Source organism: Taudactylus pleione, unplaced genomic scaffold, assembly GCF_031769625.1.
Source record: "Taudactylus pleione unplaced genomic scaffold, aTauple2 ptg000069l, whole genome shotgun sequence".
Taxonomy (NCBI): Eukaryota; Metazoa; Chordata; class Amphibia; order Anura; family Myobatrachidae; genus Taudactylus; species Taudactylus pleione.
In genome coordinates this window covers 2404045-2424593 of record NW_028284471.1, presented here as the reverse complement: position 1 = coordinate 2424593, position 20549 = coordinate 2404045, and the positions used below count along the sequence as shown (strand labels likewise).

At 41.5% G+C, this 20549-nt stretch overlaps 1 protein-coding gene across 8 annotated transcripts in view; it reads left to right on the top strand.

Annotated features, from left to right (window-relative positions):
* The window catches only part of TPD52L2 (TPD52 like 2), a 29024-nt gene that overhangs the window by 5517 nt on the left and 2958 nt on the right, over positions 1-20549 (top strand). For 2 of the 8 annotated variants that reach the window (XM_088467024.1, XM_088467021.1), the window contains exons 2-7: positions 4372-4535; positions 5606-5754; positions 6362-6421; positions 7450-7551; positions 15011-15052; positions 15403-15451. In XM_088467024.1, the coding sequence (XP_088323150.1) occupies positions 4372-4535; positions 5606-5754; positions 6362-6421; positions 7450-7551; positions 15011-15052; positions 15403-15451 (566 nt within the window). Of the gene's footprint in view, positions 1-4371; positions 4536-5605; positions 5755-6361; positions 6422-7449; positions 7552-12416; positions 12444-15010; positions 15053-15402; positions 15452-20549 lie in introns of all 8 variants that reach the window. The other 6 variants (XM_088467028.1, XM_088467027.1, XM_088467025.1 and 3 more) reach the window with 5 other exon arrangements.

The window sequence follows — 20549 nt, the reverse complement described above, 5'->3', positions numbered from 1 at the left end:
CCATGCCGCAGGAGGCATCTGAATTGAGAAACTGAGGCTGTTGCTACCTCCTTCCTGCCCAGAATTGGCAGCAGACTGTCAATCACTGCCAGACTGCGTGCTGGATCGCAGACCCATACTGCACATACGCAGTACAAATCAGGCGCATGCGCAGATTCCGGATAATTGGGAACACAGCTGAATCACCTCCTGAAATCACTCTGCAGACCAACATTGAAGACCATGTCTAGCAGGGCTGCCATCAGGGGGGGAATGCCAAGGACAGAAGGGGCACTGGGTGGCTGCGATCAATTTCCCCTTCTGTTTGTAATCTCTGTATGCTAAGCTTTGCCAGGATCAAAGATTGTGGATAGATTATGCTTTTGACACAATCTGAATGTATCGAGTGCTGAGCTGCTCATGAGCCTGCCAGGCACTCTAAGACCCCCGGGGAAGCTGCTGTATGATAACCGTGAGTGAAATGCTAATAATGCACACTGTTTAATGTCAAAGTTTATCATGCAAACACAATAGGCTGACTAAAGGTGCCCATCAACTAGACAATTGAGTTGAGCGATAACCATCGTTGGCAAAAATGTCTAAAACGACCAGCGATGTGCGTGGGCCCTGGTCGTTTAGACCACTATCATCGTGCAAACATGCTGGTCAACCTGACGATAACATCAGGTTGAGCATGTTTGCAGATGATTGATGAGCATGCACTGAGCGACTGCTCATTCAGTGCAGGCTCATCACAGACTGTCAAACGACTACACAATTACAATGTCGTAATCGTGCCGTCGTATTCATGTCTGCTAGTGGATGGGCACCTTAACTCTGTATTTCATATATGCGGCTGTAGGAAAAGTGATATAACACAGCACTTTGGAAATGATGAGAATGCGACAGTGTGTGTATGAAGTCAGCCCCGGAACCTGTGAAATTTAAAAGTGTCTCAGTTTTATGTGACTGTGTGGGGCCCTGACGAAGTTTAAACCTAGGCAAAAACCTAATCCTGGGCAAACTACACCACCATGACAAAATTTGGTGGCACTAAGTACAAACATACTTTCTCGCTTATTATATAGGTAAGAGAAATTCTGATTTTATTTAGTGCCAATTACATTTCACATTGCTGTGTGTGTAGAGAAAATGTAATTATTCAGAAGTCTCTGCCCCAGTGGGCACAATTCAAATCAACGCAAATTGAACAGTGCTGGGAGGGAGCTCCCAGAGCTATTCAATTCAGCACGCTGTTTTGTTGGAGAATATTAATTCTCGTGAGAATGGGCATTCTCCAACTTAACTGCTCGGCGTGATGCTCTTTCCGCCGCGCTAAGGGCAGAAAACAGCATTGTGCCAGGAGTTTTGTCTGATCTCTGCTCGCACCCAAGGAGGGGTGCGAGAAGAAACCTTTAGTCGGGCTTAACGGCACGCTGAATTGATTAGTTCCGTTAGCTCATTCCTGGCGCTCTTCAATTTGCGTTGATTTGAATTGAGCCCATTGGAGCTTACAGTCTGAATTCATTAATACATACACTCAACCTATCAGTCTTTTTTGTTGGAAACCAATTAATCTGCCAGTATGGGTTTGAACTCTGGGCGGAACCAGAGCAGACATGAGGAGAACATACATATAGGGGTCAAATCAATGAGATATGAGTTTTCAAAGGTAAACTCTCATCATAAAACCATGTAGTGAAACCATCCTAAATCTCAAAGTGACAACTGAAGCCGCGTACACACTAGCCAATATAATGAACGATAACCATATCGTTATCGTTCATTATATCAGCCAATGTGTATGCCGTCAACAACCAGCGATGCGTGCTCCCACTGATCTTTGACGACATTGTTCATCACCCGAACCTGCTGTCCAACCTGACGATATAGTCAGGTTATGCAGATTCAGGGATGAGGGAGGGTGCCAGCACTGAACGATAGCGTTCAGTGTGTGTGCTCAATGTCGTTAACGACATTGGGCACATCACTGCCGGGTTAACATTAAACAATATCGCTCATGGAGTGAATCGTTTAGTGTGTACGTGGCTTGAGATAACAGAACCATATCGAAGGCTGTTAGTGACCATAAGGAAAGTACTAGAGGTTCTTAAACCGTGTCAAATTACTGACTTTTGCATTTTTTTTTATGGTGGAAAAATTATAGGCAACAAGTGGTTTTCAAGAAAATTAGTCTTTATAGAATTTTGGAATACAGAAAAATATCTGAAGTGATTTTGTTTTTTTAGTGTTTTTATACAGGAAAAAACCTTGCACTTTTTACTTGGCATCTGCAAATTCTAAATCTCCTGTCCCGTCAATACAACACCTTCACATACGTGTATTACCTCTTTTAACCCAGTATTGAGCTTTTTAGAGACATTTGACATGTCTTCATTGACCAAATTTATACTATTTAAACACTGTGCATGATTATTCATTGGAAGGGGTGTACCAGAGGTTCTGCACTGTGTCCTGACATTTTTACCTTGAATTAAGAGTTTCCTACCTTTTCACTTGCTCAAAAAAAGTACATTTGCTGGGAATATGCAATGCGAGTTTGGAATTTAATTGCAAATTCACTGTGCAGGACCCAGCTAGCTTCCAATTCAATTGAGTGGACTCCATACTTGCTGAACTTCCTTTCTATTTGTAGCAGGCTTTCATATAATGCCAGCACTGGAGTCATTGTAGACCATGTCGACTGTATAATTTCTATACACCTATACCAACTCCCACACAGATTGTCTTCTGCCCGGTTATTCATTTCCAGACACCTTTTCATACAGTATAGTTTTTCTCCATTACCACATCTTGCCATGTAATTCATTTCTCCATATTAACCTACTACTTCAGTTCTCTTTAAGTCATACATTTTTTTTTCCACTTCCCTGTATTGCATTTATCCTCGTACCCGCTGTAATTCACCCTCCCCTTTCATTATGTCTATCTTTGTCATCCATTCTCCCCCCTATAGTTTAGGCTCTGTCTGTGTAATTAAATCTCCTTCCCCCTGTAATTCATTCTCCTCTGACCACCACTGCTGCATACTTCATATACAAGCAGCTGGTAGTGAAGGGAAATTTCCCTGACATCACAAGTCATGCTGATGGTCATTTATAAGCTGTGAACACATGCAGTGAGGTGATAACATCACCAGAACTGTCTGCTTACAGCCAATCAGGTGACACTGCATGGCGTGTAATACTGTAGAGATTCCTGTATGCGCCGATTATATACGAGATTTTGGGGTCTATTCACAAAGAATGAGAAATCAGAATTGTTACTTTTCACTATATATCGCATCAGTTCAATGCGATATGATGATGATGAAGGGAAAATGCATAGAGGATGATGTGGGTTTTTTGGGATGGGCAAGGGGGATTTAGTGGGCAAGAATCCTCAGGGGGGAGGTGAATGGAGTTGAGATGTTGGAAGGTGCATATAGAATGCAGTTGAAGAGAGATACAGGAAAGATATCAAGAGTATTGAGTCGGGAATAGTGAGGGGTTATCATGTGGATTGAATAGTGTGTAATGTCTGTAGAAGGGGGAGCTGCATGCAGTAGCTGTGAGGACATATAAAATATGCCTGGCGCCTAAATTGTAAATATATTTCTGGAGCCCTGATCTACACTGTCTGACCTTGTCCATTAGTCTAAATGATGTTCTTCCTGGTCTAGATTGTAAATATAATTTCTTCCCTGTTTCAAGAGGACAGCATTAATTGTATGTGAGCTTTGAGTTCCTATGATATTCCTGTTCTAGGGCAGTGATAACATGGTTCTGTGTCAGCAGATCTGTACAGTACTCTCATCCGCCCACTGTTTTATACAGTGTGGGTTTTCTGTAGGACATATCTCTCAGGGTGATCTAATTTCCTTTGTTGTACAGAATAGGTCTGGTGTTCTGCAAACAGTTATATTGAATTAGTCTGCATTATGATATAGGGCATTGCCAGTAAGCACAGGAAAGAATGCAGTTTCCTGGTCTTGTATCAGCAATTCCCTGATGTATGACCAACTTTCTGATCAGTCAGTGCTGTTGTTCCTTTCCTCCCTCTACCTTGATGGCTACCTGTTTGTTTGCCTGGCCTATTGTCCTGGCATCTTGTACAAAGCCCTGGCCCCACTGTCCTGGAAGTTACATTGTCAATGGTCTGCCTGCTGTCTTGGTATATGTTCTGCACTTTGTAATTTGATAGGATGTGTAGTTTCCTTGCTTTCTTTTTTGCCATGCTTCACATGATCCCTTTGTGCACATACATAACTGTAGTACAGTTCCATGCTAGCTTGCTCTCATGTGTTTCTGCTCACGCACGCTCTTTGCTCCCAATATTTCCTGCTTGCTTGCTTGCTCCCCTCCCTCTGACTCTCATTCTCCTCCCTGACAGACATCAACCTTAACTCTCCCAACAAAGGTTTGATGACCGATACCATGACCGATGTCCCAGTGGGCCCAACTGGAGTGCGAGCGCCAGCTGATGCCGCGGGAGCTGGGCAACCAGAGTGTATGTCAGAGGCTGAAGCAGAGGAACTGCGTAATGAGTTAGCCAAGGTTCGTCTGATAACAACAAATTGTTACTATCAAGATAGCATAAAAATTCTGGAGAGTTTTAGGGTCATAAGCACAATGCTGAATAACTCCCGAATGGAGTTCCCGAAGCTGTTCAATTCACCCCGTTGTTAAGTCCGACTAAACCCATTTAAGTCGGAGAAAGCTGGTTAGCGCGCCTAAAGCTGGGTATTTAGTCGCGCTAACTGGCATTCTCTGACTAAAGTGACGGTTGCGAGGTTGTCAGCGCTAAGATGAAAAACCGCATCACTGCCAGCACTTTAGTTGGATTTTTGCTCGCACCCTCAGGAGGGTGCAAGAAGAATTCCTTTAGTCGGGCTAACAGCATTGTACTGAATTGAATCGCCCCCATAGATTTGAGTGTGTTCTGAATAGAGCAGCAAGTTCAGGATTGGGCTCAGCCCATTGAGAGCAGATCTTGTGTCTTGTTTGTAGAGTCACAGGCTTGTAATCTTGTTCTTTCCACAGAACAGCAGTGGATGAGAAGATCCATGGCCTTGTTTTTTTTTCTTTAGCGCAGCAGATGCGCTTCTGTAGTCTGTCTTTTATACTCCAAAACTTGTGTGTATCCAAAGAGCAGCATATTTGTGATTTATAGGCATGTCCTGTCCATAGAGTAGCAGATTTTGGGGCTTGTTCTCATCAGTAAATTTAGTTATTGTTTATATGCATACTATTTAAAAAAATGTACAGTATCTGAGTTTTAGCCTGTAAAATCAATAGTAAAGAGTCTGACACCTTGTGGCAATCTTGCATGTTGCCTAAATGTACACACAGAGGCAATATTGCCTGGTCTGGGTCAACCTAAGACAAAGGGCCAGGCATACAGTTCATATATCAGACTGCATCAGTGCTGGGAGTGTTATCAAATCTTCTGAAAGCATCAGGTGGTGTCTAAATTGAGTTGTTATTGGGTAGGTAATTAATCTCAGGATCCCATGTAAATAAACTATACATATCTCGCTCTTCAGCTTGGATACCTGGACACACGTTTGTGTTATGAATAAAGGAATGTTCATTCCTCTGAGATGTTTTATTTTTTTGTTCAATAGGTTGAGGAGGAGGTTCTTACCCTGCGCCAGGTTCTTGCTGCCAAGGAACGTCATGCTGCAGAGATTAAGAGAAAGCTTGGCCAGACACCTCTCAATCAACTGAAGATCAACCTTTCCAAGGGTCTGCAGGAGGTGCAAATGTCCACTGCGTAAGTGCTGGTCCTGGACTGGGATACATGATCTAACCTTCTTCCTTTTCATTTTACACTTTTTTTTTTAATGTCATGCACCAATCAGTCATTACATTCCTGTGCAGACCTTGCATGTATTCTACTTGTGGTCTTAAAAGGCAAGGCACATGTCCAATGCTGATGCATAAGCTGGCCCTATGAGTACAAAGATTATCCAGCTGAACTTAACCCTGGGTAAACTAGGATCGTGTTCCTTGTCCCTGTCTGTAGAGCTGTAAAAGCTCTGCCTATGTACTTGTCTGAGGAAGAAAAAGTCCAGCTGCCCACCTCACCTACTGCTAGCAGGATTATGCTGCCTACACTTGCCCCTAGAGGTACCCGGTGTATTCCCTCTTTACTTGGCCATAGGGAGTAAAAGTATGTATTCAACTTTAGGAATGCAAAACTTGGTTTATTTCCCCTGGATGCAGCCATAGCAGGTCAATAGATCATGGAATCGGCCGAATGCTATGGGACGTGGTTTGTCTTCCCAATAAAGTGTCACTCCATACACAATTTGCTGAGATAAAAGTGACAAGTGTTAAAAATCTTTCTCATTAAGAACCTGGTGTTAATCTTGTTACAGTTACGTAAAAACCTCAGAGAAACTTGGAGAGTGGAACGAGAAAGTGACGCAGTCTGATGCGTGAGTCTCTGGAGCTATTCTCCTAGCTTACTGGCAGGGGTGCAAAACTCTCATACAGAAAGCGAGATTGACGTGTATGTTGTGCTTCGTCTCTGAATGGCACCTATACGTTACCAATGTGTGGTGATTGGTGTAGAACTGTGGCCTGAGAGAGTAGTGATGATGACTTGTAAACACCATGGGACTGATGTAGAGTTGGATAAATCCTGGTTTGCGTAGTGAATTCGCACTATGCATGCTCAGCGAATGAGTGCATGCAAATACAAGAATGCAGAGGCAAATTCATGTGATTTGTATCTACATTTACGATTGGAGTGGCTGAACGGTGGTTTGATGGGATGTTCTAATTTAGGCAGCGCTCAGTAACGTGAACCGTGTTCACGCAAATGCGGTCCATGCAGCCCAGCAAGTAAGCGTTTATATGTTTTTTAGGCGACATCTCTTTTGCACTTAGCATCAGAGAGTACTTGTACCAGTCCTATACTATCTAGTAGTAAACCAGGTGCACATACTGCCAATGCAGTGACATACTACACAACTTGAGCTCACCTGCGTGGAAATACACTATTTTGCAGAGCACGTTTCCGTGGAGCAATGTACGCACATTTTGTTTTCAACCCTGCATTAGTCCCATTGTGTGTCAGTGAGAGGCAGGTCTGAGTTTTGCCTTTCAGTTGTTTTTGAGAACTGAATAGTATTTGTGTGGATTGGGAGGATAATAGATGAGACTAGTATGTGAACATATGGAAGATTGTGTGTATAACTTCACACTGAGGAGTGTTGTGTGCTTGTAATCATGAGAGGAATGGCATCTTCTCCTTTTCTATCGCTCCTACCATAACATGCTGCTTAGCTTGCTTAACATGCCTGGGGTTATAACCTACTTACACAACCCATGCCTGTTGTTTTTATGTTGTTCTATGGGACACTTTAAAAGTTGCTTGTCCTGTCCTTGCCTGGTGCATATTACCGCGTGTCTGAGTTTTCATTGCATCTTGTTTATGTAAATTTTTGTGCATCCTTTGCAGCTACAAGAAGACTCAAGAGACCCTCTCGAGTGCTGGTCAGAAAACCTCAGCAGCTCTGTCTAACGTTGGCACTGCAATTTCCCGTAGATTGGGGGACATGAGGTAAGATCTTTACTACTCTGGAGAGCATTGTGGTCTGAGGATACTGTGTCCCCTGTGTCTTTTGCTCATAACTGCAGTGTTTCTCCTCCCTCTATTTGTCACATTTCTCTAATGTCTGATATCTGCTACCACGTCATCTATTATCTCTTATAGAGACAAGTAATTCCCCAGTACCTTACATTTCTATCCCTTGCTTCTCATTCCCTTCTGATCCAGCAAGTACAGTGAAAAGACATGAGACACAAATGACAAGATTGTCCCCTCCATCAGAAAGACTATAAGCATCCCTGGGTCAGCCAGTGTGATACACTGGGTGCCACTGGCTAGGATGGGAATCCACTGTGGATTAGACATGGCCAACAATGCATATTGTGCTGGAATGTATAGCGAGATGGCTACCACAATTATTTTTTATTTATAATAAAGGAAGAGGGGAATAAATCCTTACAAGGAATGGCTACATGGAAACTCAAGAATAAGAAACAGCCACAAATAGGGATGGAGTGGAGGAAAATGGCAATAAAAGAGGGGCTAATGAAAACGAACACCTGCTCCTGATAGAAAGCATAATTCATAATTATTACTGATTAAAAGTTGCGGCTTCCAGTCTTAAGAGTTAGAAATTCTAAAGGTACATACACACACAACGATTTTTTGAACGATTATCGTTAACTACATCATTAATTGTTGTAAATATCGTTCACTTTCTAAGTTAAAACGATAAACGATTATCGTTCATGCGCGTTCACGTTTGTAGTTCAGTCAGACTGACCAACTGAACGATTTTCATTAAGGGAATATGCAAAAATAGTTTGTAGTTCAAAAAATTTCTTCATTACACTTTACAAAATCTGACAGAAATTCGTTCATAAAATCATTTGTAACAAAATCGTTGTGTGTGTGTGTATGCAGCTTTAGCTATGGTGTTATACAGTAGTGCTTTCACACACCCCACCCAGTTGCCTTCTTAGTGATTACAACCTCTCACCCATAGCTACCCTGAGCTCTCTGCACCATTATCTACCATTACAAGGGCACCGGCTTTTTTCCACCAATCTGCCTGTCTTCCCGTCTCCTTGTATGCAGAAATAATAGAAACATGCCTGCTTTAATAATGTTAATGGTAAATATAGCAGTACACATGCTGTCAGTTGAGCCTGAGTCTTTGGCTCCACTAGGTGGCACATTTCATCTCCCATAACCATCAGTAACCCCTAATATTTGCTGTCGTCTTGTATAGTACTCATCATTTTTTTTAAATTGTTAAACAGAATAAAATTTTTAGCAGCTCAGACTTAAGCTGTAATGTGATTTGTAAAATTATTCCTATTGCTGCCATCTTTAGTTTGTTTCAAGTGTATTTTGCTATATTGGGCTTGATTCAGAGGTGAGTGCTAATCCCTGCACGACTGCGTCTGTTTACGCAGTGCAACTTCAACTTTATGGTAATGCTGCAGCTGATGCAATGCATACAGAGACACCTCGCTTTGTGTAAGAAGTAGCCCAATTGGTCGCACATCTGTTGCACCTTCAGACATTAGAGCAAATTCTATGGTTGCTCAGGATGTCCATCTGAACATGGTTTCCGAAATCACTGCAACTCTGACCACGACACGTCCACATCCAAACAGCCACTCCCCTGTTACTACCCAGGAAAGCCCATTCTAATACCACTTCTCTACCTCAGTATCTCACTGTGCCCCCCGCCGTAATCATTGGGATGTATGCGCAGTGCGACTCCCAACTAATGCGCAGTACAAAAACCATTGAACAGCTGCACAAACATTGGCACTGCGTCCATCTCTGAATTAGGCCCATTGTGCCGTACATTCTCTGTAACTATATTAACTTTAATCATTCCAAATGGTGCTGTATATATTTGTGTGTGTATGTAAATATATATATATATACATACACACACACACACACACACACACACACACACACACACACACACACACACACACACACACACACACACACACACACAGTCAGGTGCATAAATATTGGGACATTGACAGAATTTTCATATTTTGGCCTCTATTCACCGCCACAATGGCTTTGAAATGAAACAAACAAGATGTGCTTTAACTGTAGACTTTCAGATTTAATTTTAGGGTAATTACATCCAAATCAGGTGAACGGTGTAGGAATTACAACGGTTTCTATATGTGCCTCCCACTTTTTAAGGGACCAAAAGTAATGGGACAAACTAAACAATCCTAAATCTAACTTTCACTTTTTAATACTTTGTTGCAAATCCTTTGCAGGCAATTACAGCCTGAAGTCTGGAACGCATAGACATCACCAGACGCTGGGTTTCATCCCTGGTGATGCTCTGCCAGGCCTCTACTGCAAATGTCTTCAGTTCCTGCTTGTTCTTGGGGCATTTTCCCTCCAGTTTTGTCTTCATCAAGTGAAATGCATGCTCAATTGGCTTCAGGTCAGGGGATTGACTTGGCCATTGCATAACATTCCACTTTTTAGCCTTAAACTCTTTGGTTGCTTTTGCAGTATGCTTCGGGTCATTGTCCATCTGCACTGTAAAGCGCCGTCCAATGAGTTCTGAAGCATTTGACTGAATATGAGCATATAATATTGCCCGAAACACTTCAGAATTCATTCTGCTGCTTTTGTCAGCAGTCACATCATCAATAAATACAAGGGAACCAGTTCCATTGGCAGCCATACATGCCCACGCCATGACACTACCACCACCATGCTTCACTGATGAGGTGGTATGTTTTGGATCATGAGCAGTTCCTTTCCTTCTCTTCCCATCACTCTGGTACAAGTTGATCTTTGTCTCATCTGTCCATAGGATGTTGTTCCAGAACTGTAATGGCTTTTTTAGATGATGTTTGGCAACTCTAATCTGGTCTTCCTGTTTTTGTGGCTCACCAATGGTTTACATCTTGTGGTGAACCCTCTATATTCACTCTTGTGAAGTCTTCTCTTGATTGTTGACTTTGACAAATATACACCTACCTCCTGGAGAGTGTTCTTGATTTGGCCAACTGTTGTGAAGGGGTTTTTCTTCACCAGGGAAATAATTCTTCTGTCATCCACCACAATTGTTTTCCGTGGTCTTCCGGGTCTTTTGGTGTTGCTGAGCTCTCCGGTGCGTTCTTTCTTTTTAAGAATGTTCCAAACAGTTGATTTGGCCACACCTAATGTTTTTGCTATCTCTCTGATGGGTTTGTTTTTTGATTTTTCAGCCTAATGATGGCTTGCTTCACTGATAGTGACAGCTCTTTGGATCTCATATTGAGAGTCGACAGCAGCTGATTCCAAATGCAAATGTCACACCTAGAATCAACTCCAGACCTTTTACCTGCTTAATTGATAATGAAATAACGAGGGAATAGCCCACACCTGTCCATGAAATAGCTTTTGAGTTGATAGTCCCATTACTTTTGTCCCTTAAAAAGTGGGAGGCACATATAGAAACCGTTGTAATTCCTACACCGTTCACCTGATTTGGATGTAATTACCCTCAAATTAAATCTGAAAGTCTGCAGTTAAAGCACATCTTGTTTGTTTCATTTCAAAGCCATTGTGGTGGTGAATACTGAAAAATCTGTCAATGCCCCAATATTTATGCACCTGACTGTGTGTGTATATATATATATATATATATATATATATATATATATATATATATATATATATATATATATATATATATATATATATATATATATATATATATGACACAAATAAATCTGGTTCTATATAATTTTGCAGGATGTATTGAAAAGCTGTGTCATGATAATAGACCTACTTTAAATCCCCCCTGTGCATTGTGTTAACTATTCCTGCATCTCTTCCACTGGTGATACACACACCAGTCACTATATGGCTACAGCAGCAATTCTGCCTCGGGAGGTACTTGGAGGGTAAGACTCCATGTTGGATTGATGATCAGTTTTGATGATTGCAATTTTTTTTTTCTATTATTTGGATAACTGCTTCTCTTTCTGGTGTCACACATTGCTTCAGGCACAATTCTATGAGTAGAAGTTAGACTTTCTCCCCAAATGTTTCCCATAAACCTGGTATCTATGCGATTGATGTTTTGATTTGTAGTGAATGCACCTAGAGAGCACGTGCATATTTACTGCTCTGACTGGAACGTCAGTTGGATGAAAGGAAGAAGTACATGCCAAGATTGGAAAAGCAGTGCACTCTACCAGCAGCACATACATGGGAATAGATTTCATTTTCATGCATCAAAGAACACATTAAATAATAATTCCACCCACAGTTGTGTGTTTTAGCAATCTACTCTGTCCCTGCGGCCCCAAATTTAGCTGTGGTGAGGGGATGCTGTCCTCCAGCCACCCTGTCCATGGCAAATTCTGGTGGGTCGCTGAGTTTTAGGTAAATAATGGTCTACATTTATGTTTAACCTTTTTAGTTCCAACCAAACCTGAATTTGCAGTTCTGGTTGGAACTAGCCTATACAGTTGCACAGATGTATATGAGCTCTTACTATTAAAGACCACACCTAAAGTAAGGGGGATGGTTCAACTTTTTTTGTTTAGTTTATAGTTTTGCCTACTGACAAATAAGGCTCCTGTGTGAAAAAACAAAGAAACAATGAGCCATCCTTATTTGTAAGCAGGTGTTTCTTAGCTGCTCTCAGAATGATAGTACACATCATACACAGGATCATTCCCTCTGGGTGGTGCAGTGCAATGCCTGGTCCTCTGTCAGTGTGTGATTGATATGTATGGGAAGCATACAGGTGTGTGTGTCTTGGGGTTGGTGGCTGCTCTGTTCTCTGAAGGTAAATGAGAGTTTGGGAAATGGGGTATTATGAACTGTGCTGATTTATTCTTACCCCCTCATCTTCCTCGCAGGGCCCTTCCTTTCTCTCAGTCTTTTAGGTAAGGGGTTCCTGTTCTCTATTCTGTGTTCTTCATTACATAAACATTGGGCATACACCAACTCACTTAGGGGCCCATTTATCAAAGGGAATTTGAGGTAAATTCCCAGAAAACACCTGCTTTCGGGGTTTTACCTCAAATACTAAGTATCCCCTGATGTATGAAGGAGGGACCGCAGCAGGTATCTCTGATACCTGCTGCAATCCCTCCGTTGCCGCTGGCAGCCGCCTCCCCCATAGGTTTCTATTCGGGATGCGATGCTGCCAAATGTGTGAAGCATTCCCGATATTGGAACCAGCAGCTAACTCCATCTGAAGATAGCGTTAGCCGCTGCAGCCTATGGGGACTTACCGCATGTCAGCCGCCGGAGGGATCTCCCAGATTCAGAGCCCGTCAACCTGCATGTGCCGGATCATACATTCGGCAGCTATGATCGCATTTTGCAATGCGATCATGGGCGGTACTGCATGCCCTGATCGCATTGCAAAATGCGATCATTAATAAATGGGCCCCTAGATAAATGGAATCTACTAGTTGGACCCTCTTTATGGTACTATGTGGTACACCTTCTGAAACCTATTAGACTTACTGTATGCAGTCTATTGTCAGTCTACAATTCCAGCCAGAAGTGACTACCGGGCAATGTTGACAGTTGTTTCTACATTAACTCTGGAAACCTATGGGGTTTTTCTGCATTGTTTGCATAAGTACTATTGGTAGGATTAGATTAACATTTTGACATAAACTGGTTGTAAATATCTATATTTTAACAACTTTGTGTATAACATTGCCCTTCCTTGTTAAGCATAAACCGTGTTGTGTTGTATTGCCACCTGTGCTGTCGTAGCACTTACTATCATTATACACTATTACTATATGAAGTAAAAGCTAACAAACCAACTCTCTGAAACCTGATCTGTGAGTCTTGGGACACCCCCTGATACCCTCATATTTCTCTAACCCTTATATTGGATTTATGTGGTGACCCGGTAGATAACACTAAGCACGCTGGGCCTGATTCAGAGATGGACGCCAATGCCATAGCTGCTGCAAATTTCTATGCATCGTCCGTTCGAAAATTTGCAAATGTCGCAGCCCCTTGGATTTGTATGAAGTTGCCCACTGGCGGCTTCGCAAATCCAAGCAACTGTGTATAAAGACGCAGCATCAGTCACAGATCAGTCTATGGTTACTCAGAATGGCCGCCAGAATGGAGACGACGGAGGCATGTTTACTGCGTACGGAATCGCAGTCTGAGACGCACCCAAATCGCACTGTGGCCAAATCCTCGCTGCAATCGCTGACTGTAATTAAACTTGACTCATACGCATGCACAGATAACTGATAATTCTGAAATGCGTAAACATTAGCATTGCGTTCATCTCTGAATCAGGCCCATTGTTGTCTATACAGTACTTATATAGCCATACACGGGACTATGATATGCTGTACCCTTTTCACTTTCCAAACCTAATTGTCCAGACACATGACGCTGAGCACAGAGCCTAGCGTCCCAGCACTGAGCACACAACCAAGCTGTGCTCTGATAACCAGCACCCTACAGGGAAGCCATGTAATGTGATTAGTAGCCAGCGCACTGACGTGTCACCTGACACCTTTAACAGTACACTTAACAAGACATCAGTAGACTATATGCATACATTATATAGAAGTCTATATATGCATGTTTATAAACCCTGTTCTATATGTTGGTTTATTGCTGTGGTTTTCTTTTGTCTCATGGTCTAGATGTTTAGAAAAATTGATATGCACGGTCCATGCGTGTCCTGTCTTTTTTTTTTTTTTTTTTTTTTTATTCTTGTACATGGTAAAAGGTGTGTAGCGTTGCTGTGCAATGTGCTGGTTCTATGTAATCCACCAAGCAGCCGGCCCTATAAAATTAGCCACAACTTATACAAATTTCTGTTATATTATTATAACAGAGAGTCTGTACTTGTGGACATAAACTGCAGAGTCTCAATCCATCACTGTCCGCTCAAACTGTGCTGGGTTAGCCTCTAACGGAGGAGCAGGAACTGATCCAACACCGGTTTAACATCCCCTTCTCCTCTTGTACAGTATATGAGAGAGGGAGTGCTACAGGCAAGGGTCCTCCTAGTGTTAGCAGCATATACATTTGAAGTGCAATAGTTCTTTTACATACCGAACGCCAACCATTACCTTATGTTTTGGGCCCAGTCACCTACACAGAGGATATTTTGATGAATGGGAAATGCACCATATGTACCTTACATTCCACTTATCACTTACACACACTTGGGGAAGTTATTTTGAGGAACTAACTGATATTCATGAGAATGCAGGCTTCATAAATTCAGGACAAATGTTGGGCTGGTTTCTAGTGATGTTATGGGCTGCGTTCTCCGTAATATCGGCGGTTCCTTCCACTCTCTTTATGAATTTCAGCACTGTGTGTAGGTCACGGGTACACTTTATATGTGTCCTGACAGAACCTGGCTGCTTGGTCATTGTGCACATGTATAAGGAGTTCAGGGTCTGTTGTATTATCTAACTCTGCTTTCTACTCCCACATGCCTTCCAAGTAGCAGTTATTCAATTCGCCACTCCATAAGCATGCCAGCAATGAGGTAACGTATAGCCATATGATACAGGGTATAATATGCATGTTTCAAGGTACTAGGAGCACTATGCTGTACAGACAGTACTTCAAAAACACTTCTTTATATGACAACGCAGGAATTTCTCAGAAAACCTTTGATGTGAGCACTGTAGAGTGTTTCCATTAAATATTTTTGTGATGTCTGCTTTTAAATTTTTTTTTGTAGTGCATGATATGAAAAATGCCTTGTAGATAGGGTCAATTATAGGATAAGTCAGAATAACTTTGATTCCCCAGATCAGCTGGTACAACAAAGGGTAACGTTGGTTTTGTAGTTAATCTGATCCCACTTGATTTGGCTCTTTCTGTGTTTTATAGGAACTCTACTACCTTCAAATCCTTTGAAGAACGTGTGGTGAATCTGAAGGTAAGTCAAGGACTATGATGTTTTCATGCTTTTGTATATGCAGCTTTATCAGTTTTTTTTTTTCCTTTAATAAGATACATTTTATAACAAACAAAATGTGTGCTCCCTCTGTTACCAAGGATGTGAAACGGGATGTAGTTATGAGACCGGTGCTGCCGGTCTCAAAACAGACATCGAAATACTGACAAGGGACTTAAGATAGGCGTGGAAATACCGACCCCTGTCTTAACCTATGATGCTGGAACGCCAAAGGACGCCAGCCCGAACGAGTTAATCCTGGAGCGCCCTTAGCGTTATCCGCGTGGGGGGGGGGGTAAGGTTTAGGGAGCATAGCAGGGTTAGGTTTTTTTGGAGGATAGGGAGGTTAGCGTTGGCCTCTCTCCTAGGGGGGAGGGTTAGGTTTAGGCACTAACGGGGAGGGTGGGTGCGGGGTGTAGAGGCTTAGGGTAAAGCTACAAGAAGGGAGGGTAGGTATACTTACCCAACCTCTGTCGGGATACCAGCCATCGGGATGCCGCTGTCGGTATTTTGATAGGAGGCATCCCGACAGCCAGGCATTACATACCCATTCTTGTGAAACATCTGGCTAAAACTATCTATTGTTCTTTGAATGTGTAAGCGGGAAAGTGCATTCAATTTCTTACATGCTCTATAAGTCAGATTAGGTTTAGAGTGAGATGGGTATTTTTATGCTGGCTTTCTAATTGAGAAACTGATTTCCTAAAATGGTAGGATTTCAGAATTTCCTTGCCTAATCCACACCAAAGCTTGGATTATTGCTTCCCGTCTCATAATAGCTTTAAAAATGTGAAATTACAAGGAACTATGCAGATTTAATATTTATTCTCTCTATCAGTTTTAAGTGCCAGACGCTAGCAGGACATGCTGAGCCTTGTAGTTTCACAGCAGCTAGGTTACTATGGTGTGCATAATTCTACTCCAAAATACTTACTTTTTGAAGCAATAGCAGCTACTTTTGTTCTACAAGAATTTACAATGTAAAGAATATTATTTTTTTTGATTATTATTATTTATTTTTACTTTTCTAAAAATCCCGTACATATACGCAAACATGATAAAGTCTAAGTAGTAGATTTACTGAATCTTCTAAAACAGAGGTGGAGGTGCTGTAACAATATCCTCGCTGCAGCAGAAGTATGACAAGGTGTGGGAAAGGGCATGCCCAGCAGTATGTGCCACTGCAAACTATACTGTACATCAAGTCTTCCCTGCTAGAGGCCTACTTTCATCAGTGGCTACGAAGAAAGGGGAGGGGCATACTAGGCATGGCACCCCACTATTCAAATAAATATATAGTGTATGGTGTAGCAGCTAACTAGAGTAACTATCAATTCCCTTTAAGCAAATAGATATGCTTCACGTGTAAAATAGAAAGGTGTACCCCCTCAAGATTATCTAAAACACTGATTTTATCATGCAAGTTGCAGTAATTTAAACACAGTTGCTGTATGTGACTAAAATGCACAAAGTATCATGTATTAATTAATGTGGGTGCAGTCTTATTTCAAAAGCTTGGATACACTTGATGTTGTTAAGTCTTAAATTGTATCCAGGCTCCTGAGTAGGCTTTCTGTTTAAATAATAATTACCAATCCTTTGGGGCTTCCATATCCAGTATAGTCCCAGTCTGTGTTTGTGTAGAATGCCAAATTCCGGTGGAAAAGCAACACTAGGTGCTTAGTGGGGTGTGCAATAGCTGATTCCAATGGGGGAGGGGGGTGCTGTGGTATGGGGACTGTGGCAGAGAATGGAGGTGTAGGCGCCCCTGGATTAGTTGCCGGCAGTGGTTGTTACTATACCCGGCTTCCATCTCCACCGCTCTCTTGACTCTGTGCTGTGCCAGCAGTTGATGTCCTAAGTCCTTTCCCACAGTACCTCTGCTCCTTTGGCTGTGCAGCACACGTGTTGTCAGTGCAGGGCACACTCTGCTCGCTTCAGGCTGGCAATAACATGCATTTGCCTTTCTATGGGAAAGTCCTGGCAGCCAATCTGCGTTGACATTACGGAAACTTAAGGGAGTACCCTCATTATTTTTATTGTATTGTGATTAATGTATGCATTTGACTAGTACGAAACAATTGCTGGAAACTGCGAATTTGTGTGTATGTATGTGTATGTATATATATATATATATATATACACAAATATATAATTTTTTTCTTTATATATCTTCCAATATACGGCGGCACTCACGGGACTTTCTTTAGACCAGAAAGTTATTGACTGCTAGTCGCAGGCTTGAATTCCAACGTTTCAGATCCTTTTTTCAAGGATATAGCACAATTGTAAAAGTACAGATCTTATCTTATATAGTCACACCACACGTGCATGCTCTCCGTCCGGCTCCAGCAACTCGGCCACCCCCGATGACGTCACGCGTCTGCGTCCAACCTGACGTGACACGTCGTTGAGGCCACCAGAGAGCGGGCGGTTGCCTAGAGACAGGACGCCAAAACATAAAGTGAAGAACCGACACCAATAAAAACAGGGAACACATCCATAGATAAGACAATATGCAAAACGGAGCGTCCACTAATACCTGACGAGCAATACAAGTATGTCACAGCTAAAGTAGAGATAGCTAAACAAAATCTCATATAAAAATCATGGAAGGGTTAAGTGAAATTATGCCGCTATATTAAAGAAAACAACTTAAGGATAATTGTTCATTTAGGCCAAAAGGTTGAACGGTGTTCAATCTGGCAATCCACCGTGCTTCCAATTGCAATAGAGCTCTTTCTCTATTACCTCCTCTGATATTTTGGGGAGTATAATCAATAATTTTGTACCGAAGAGAAGGTAAAGTGTCTCATTTCCTTAAAATGGCGAGCAACCGGTTGATCCGTTTCTCTACCCTCCAACGCCAAGCGTATCGCTGACCAGTGCAGAGCCATCCTTCCTTTAAATTTACGGGAAGTTTTCCCGATATACAGGTGTCCACATGGACATTTAATATAGTATATCACGAAACTACTGCTACACGACAGGGTACATCTGATAGAGAATTTTTTTCCTGTGTGAGGATGAAAAAAAGTGTCCCCAATCTCCAGGAAGCTGCACGTAGTACATCCAAGGCATCTAAAACAACCTTTTTTTCTTTGAAAGGAATGATCCTGTTGATTCCTCTTTTATAGATGAAATGTCTTTTACGCACTAGCATATCCGCAATATTTTTACCGCGCCGGTAACAAGGAAGTATCTTCATCTGCTTAAGGGCAGGTAGGTCTTTATCTGAGGTTAACACAGGCCACAACTGTTTGGCTGAGGATATCATCCTCTGTGTACCGGAATTATAGTCATTCACCCATATCATGGATTTGGAGATGTCTTTTGTTCTAGTTTGTTTCAAAGTATTCTCTCTAGGAATTTTTAACACTTTAAGTTTAGCCCGATTCAACTCTTTAGGATCATATCCCCGAGCAATAAATTTCATGATCATCTTATCCATTTGTTTGATGGTTTCAGCTCTATCATTAGAAATGCGATGCACCCGTAACAGCTGGGAAAAAGGCAGACCTCTCTTAAGCGCAGTTTGATGAAAACTGTCCGCTTGAAGAACAGTATTCTGATCGGTGGGCTTTTGATAAATCGTAGTATGTAACTGGTCATTATTGAGAGTCACTTGTACATCTAGGAAATTGATGGTAGATTTGTTGGTATTAAAAGTAAATTTTATATCTGGATCCTTGCTGTTAATATTGTTCATGCCATCAATAAATTCATTCTCAGAACCTTTCCAAATCACGAATAAATCGTCTATGTACCTCATGAAAAAATGAATTTTATTATAGATCATTGGATCTGAGAAAAACAAATCATGTTCCAGCTGGAACATAAACGCGTTGGCAAAAGACTGTGCCACGCACGATCCCATGGCACATCCCACTAACTGCAAGAAAAACTTGCCATCAAATAGAAAATAATTTCTTTTTAAAGTCGACTCAAGGAGATGAATAAAGAAATCCAAATTTGGTCCAGTATACAAAGTAGATGTTGATAGAAGGTTTCTCGTAGCCGTTATACCTCTAATATGTGGAATGCTGGTGTACAGACTGATCACGTCTATTGTACACAATAGGCAATCTCTATTTAGATCAGTTATTGCATTTAATTTTAAAATAAAATCAGTCGTATCTTTAAGAAATGAGCTTTGCATATAATGGTCCAAAAATTGTGAAACCGTATACAGAATTGAATCTCTGGCTGAAATTATTGGCCTACCTGGAGGGCACACTGGGTCTTTGTGAATCTTCGGGAGGGGGTATAGGATTGGTACTTTTGGATAAGATGGAACTGATGCTAGTGCCGTTTTTTTGTTAATATAATCATTGTCCATTGCAGTGTGAACAATGTCCTGTAGTTCTTTCAAAAACATACCAGTGGGATCTGAGTCAAGTTGTTTATACACTTTTTCGTCACTCAATTGTCTATAGATCTTTATTTTATAGTCCTTTAGATCCATAACCACTATACCCCCTCCCTTATCTGCGTTACGAATGATGATATCTCTGTAACTCTGTAAATCCTTGAGTGCACTCCATTCAGCCTTTGAAAGATTATTATATTCTAGTCTACTTTTTTTGGAAACCGAATCAATCTCCTGGTCTACCATTCTATTAAAGGTTTTAAGGGATGCATTATTCGAGTAAGGGTCAAATTGGGATTTTACTTTCACAGGGCACGCCTGGCTCGTCAAGGTTGTGGACTGTGCATTAGCTCCAAAATACTCTTTCAGTTTTAATTGGCGTGTGAATCTATGCAGATCAATCTTGCTCTGAAATGGGTTAAAGAAATTTGTTGGTACAAATGATAGTCCTTTGTTCAATACTTGAAATTGTACGGTAGATAGGTTTCTGGAGGAGATTGTATATCAGATTTTCTTTTTCGGCTGTTTTCTATTTATATAGTGTGTGTAATTGTGTTTTTTTATTTATTTATTTTTATTTGAGTAAACGTGCTCTTTTGCCCTTATTGCATGGCACCTCACTATTCAGTGCACCAGGTAGATGTCCTTTGGAAAAATGCAGAAAATATTTGTTTTGTGTTTGTTTTCTTCTCTTTTTTTCCTTTCTCTAAC